We start from the raw sequence: 4,464 nt of genomic DNA, 5'->3' as shown, positions 1-4,464 counted from the left end.
GAGAGAGAGAGAGAGAGAGAGAGAGAATGGAATTGGAATGAGGAAGTGAAAGAGAGGGTGTGGGAAAGTGGGTCATTGAGGAGTGAGTGGTCAGTGCCCGTTGTCATTATACTCATTTAATGGGGGCATAAAGTGAGATAATAGGATTTTATTGCAATGTCAATGAACGTGACAGATATATAAATGAGGGTATCAGCCCGGGCAGCTCGCTATTTACAGGTCGAACACCCCGGGGAAAAGTTCCAAAAGCACTCATGCCTGATGCAGTTGTCAGATCAGAAATGAATCTAGGTATAACAAAAGTAATAACATTCTTTTTACATATAAAAACAATATAATAAACACGACGTCTTTATGCAGAACAAAACACTATAAAAGAACAAACTGTTCGCTTGCGTAAATGCATAATAATATTATATAGGCTACATCTATTGCACTGAGGTATTTGGCTAACAAAGAAACAACAATGAAAGTAAATATCAGTATAGCCTACTAGATAACAAATCCATTACCCTTGTAAACCTTGCAAATATAATGTTACAATTAGGTAATACTAAAAACACATTTTTGTGAGGTTACAGTCAGCTGAAGCATGAAAAAATCTAACTCTACTAAGATACCAAGATGCCCGCAAAAGGGGCGTGCAGTCCTATGACTTCCAATTCCAACAGGGTCCAACTTTGAAATGGGAAAAGGCGATAGACGATCGAAAGGAGAAGTAAAGACCGGTCTTAAGACGAAGAAAGACGAAGCAAAATGACAAGTAGACTCCATGCAGCATCCATTGACTTTAATTATCATAATATTTTAGACCAAGCACTGTCATGGCCACCGCCTTCTGGTCTCAACAAAAACTTTGCTACGCTGTAGCGGATCATGATAATAATAGTCGAGGGCTCGCGTAGCCTTTTCCTCCTTGTCCTTCAATGGGTTCCAAAATAAGTCAGACAGTACACTATATTGTGAGCAGGAATTACGTCAGAGTGCAGTCTTGGATATCATAATACAAGCCTATGGAAACATAGTGCAGTCTTGGATATTATAATACAAGCATATGGAAACATCAGAAGAGAAACCAGATACCGCTAAAGAGCTTCGGACATCGGTATCTCACTTGCACCCATTGTAACGAGCATTTTCTGACGTCCAATGGCCATGTCATCAGCATGTTCCATCCTCTAAAGATTTGGAATTTAGACCAAACTATCGCCTGCTTTGATGAAGTTTTGCTTACTCCTTACCCAAAAACCCTTTGATTAATGTTTCTTTCGTAGCATAAGGCCACTATAGATTTACTAGATGTTATTATCATCAAGTGCACTCTCTTTTGTATGGATTTACTGCTAAAGAGTGTGTAGAAAATAAGAACAAATACCAGCAGTTATGAAAACCGGTTTAAAAATGTCCTTACATTGTAGAGGGCTTACATTACAGTGTTAATGAAAAAAATGTCATTGTACTATTTTCATGAATAAATGGTGGATGACCAATCACGATATGATGAGTGAAATGTGACCGCGAAAGTTTACACACAATATTAATATCAATATCATATGAAAGACATCTGGTGGAAAAAATTATTATACATGGACATGTACTGGAAATTCGTAAACCACACTCCCCCAAAAATTCACTTGCAATCTGCTTGGTCCCATCATGTTTAGTTGTTGTTTTTTTTCACTAACAAGCACAATAATACGTACAAATAAATAGATATTAGTTTTATATATGTAATATTATTATATCGCAACCCCCCTCTCCCCCTTTCTCTTTCTTACTTTCTTTCTTTCTTTCTTTCTTTCTTTCTTTCTTTCTTTCTTTCTTTTATCTATCTATCTATCTATCTTCTTCAATATCTCTCTGTCCGTAGTTGTCCGTCTGTCTGTTCTTGTCTGTCTGCCTCTATCTTTACATTCGTCTCTTCAGCTCCACCTCCCCTCCATTCTCTCTCTCTCTCTCTCTCTCTCTCTCTCTCTTCCTCTGTGTGAATATGTGTGTGTGTGTTGTGTGTGTGTGTGTGTGTGTGTGTGTTGTGTGTGTGTGTGTGTGTGTGTGTGTGTGTGTGTGTGTGTGTGTGTGTGTGTGTGTGTGTTGTGTGTGTGTGTGTGTGTGTGTGTGTGTGTGTGTGTTAACCAGAACATTCCTCCTCACTTTTCTGTGGACCCCCCCCCCCCAAAAACCAACTGTTACAACATCTCTCAAAGACAGAAGTGCAAAATTTTCAGACTCATCACTAATGTTGACGCCTGCATCACATCAAATGATCGACAGCTTTTCAGATGACTGGATGCACGTCAACACAGACGGCTCAGCATTCAATGACACAACCACAACCAAATATGCAATACTTATACAATTAACAATACACAGATGGAAGTTCTAATGAGATCTCTGTAGCCTACGGAGAGAAATATAATGCAGCACCTAGGATTACGACACAGGAATGATGGTAACTGAAAGAGCACTGCACCATCTCAGCACAGTTTGTTACACTCATCCTGACAAAAGTCAGGGTGTTTTGATTTTCACTGAATCACAGTCAGTCCTGCAAGCAGTAGAAAATGACCATCATGTAAACCAGGATTTGACGCCTATAATACTGTATGGCTCCCATGACCTGGTAACATGTGGTGTCAGCCTGGGAGTGCAGTGGATTGCCAGACACCCAAACACACTCGGAAATGCCGGGGCAGACACAACAGCCCAAAGAGGATCTAGACCGGAACAGCCCATTATTACAACTTCATACGGCACTGCAAAACAAATCATTAAAAGAAACAACAAACAATATTGATGAACAGATGGGTCTTGGGAAAAACAGGCAGGGCAGTTTTCAAGTATGTGAATACAACTAAACAAAATGACAACATCAACCACCTTCAGAGAAAGGAACAGACCACGATCATCCGCCTACGAACAGAACATTTACAGCTAGACATCCACTTAAACAGAATGAAATCAAAACTTTCTCTAATGTGTCCTTTGTGTCACTACACATATGAGAGTGTGGATCACCATCTGTTCCACTGCACACCCCTATATGACATCAAAACTACACTTCCCTATTCGAGACCTAACATTGACAACACCATTCTGTGGAACATTACTGCAAATGCAGAAAACCTGCACTAATCACTACGAGGCATCGGACAAAAGGGCAAGAGCCCAGCTGTTGTTGGATCGATAGGAACAACAATAACAAAAACTCTCTCTCTCTCTCTCTCTCTCTCTCTCTCTCTCTCTCTCTCTCTCTCTCCTTCCCTCCCTCTATTTCCATATTATTACCTTACGTTCGATTAAAATTTCAAGTGCGTTTTGCAATCAGAATGTCTGTGGCATACCACTTCCTGGTACCCTCATACTGTAAGTCAGTTGTTTCATTGTTTCTAACGCTTATGATTCTCTACCGTAAAGCAGTGTTTTTCGGTTGTTTTCTGTTAACATTTTGTCAGCAGTACACCATGTTTTGATCATCGGCATTTACAACTTGTATATCAACTGGGCCATTTGGGGATATCGGAAAGGCCGATCTTATTGTCCTCAGCGACTCTAAAGAAAGGATCGAATCCGACAGCGTGACGTAACGCACATTTGTACAGCAGGCGAGAAATCCACTTAACTCCCCCTGCCGCAAACGCAAGCCTCCTGAGCTACCGTCCGCCTCAAGAGAGATCGACTTCAGCGTTGGCGCGAAATTCTTTGCCAGATGGTTCAGTAGGTTGACTGTCTTGTCCACGAATGTCAAGGATGAGTAGCGGCACTGACCACCCTGGACTCCAAGGTGAACCAACGGCATCTCTTGCCCGAGGAACATGGCGGGGTCCCTTGACCAGTTGGTCATGCGCACGGACACTCGGAGGTTTGGACACACTTTACGCGCGAGCTTCCATCGGTCTGAAGAGATAATGTCATCGGGACGAGCATATTCCCAAAAGGATAAATACAGGATCAATTTCTTCAACGTAGCTTGGAGATTTTCGCAGAGATCCACAACTTTCGTTGCGTACAAGTAGGAATAATTCAGCGCTATTTCTCTGAGATTGCAACATTTGGTAGATAAGTACCGAAGCTGAACTCCTATAATCCTCTTCGAAGCTTCCATGCTGTAAAAATCGACGACGTTTACGACTTCCAACGAATTTGCCGATTTGCTCCTAGAGAGCGCCTTCACAACTCGGAAACCAAACGGAGGCGTCATGTAGCTGTCGTGCATGTTGAACAGTCTCAAGTTTTTCTGCAGGCTCAAAAAGTCTATGATCGTGTCCACAAGCAGGCATTTGGAGGACCTGAAACAGCTCCAAGTCTCATCAAAGTGTAGGTGACTCATGTGGAACTCACGTATGCTTCGCCTTCCCTCCTTGAAGGTGGACAGGCCCGATAGTAGGTGCTCTACACACTGCGCCTCGCTGTCAATGTAGGTATAGAGATTATACGTTAAATTTTTTTTTTACTCAAAAGCAATTT

The 4,464-nt window shown here is 41.6% G+C and overlaps 1 protein-coding gene across 1 annotated transcript in view; it reads right to left on the bottom strand.

Annotated features, from left to right (window-relative positions):
• Positions 1 to 2,138: 2,138 nt before the first annotated feature.
• Positions 2,139 to 4,464, bottom strand: part of LOC106011810 (F-box only protein 39) — a gene marked incomplete in the record, with an annotated part of 4,849 nt that continues 2,523 nt past the window's right edge. Inside the window, 1 exon segment of the mRNA XM_013082748.1 lies at positions 2,139 to 4,410. Within this exon segment, the coding sequence (XP_012938202.1) occupies positions 3,449 to 4,410 (962 nt within the window).

The sequence above is a fragment of the Aplysia californica genome, unplaced genomic scaffold (genome assembly GCF_000002075.1).
Source record: "Aplysia californica isolate F4 #8 unplaced genomic scaffold, AplCal3.0 scaffold00192, whole genome shotgun sequence".
Classification (NCBI taxonomy): domain Eukaryota; kingdom Metazoa; phylum Mollusca; class Gastropoda; order Aplysiida; family Aplysiidae; genus Aplysia; species Aplysia californica.
The sequence above is the reverse complement of the archived record's forward strand: the minus strand, read 5'-3'. Positions and strand labels throughout refer to the sequence as shown.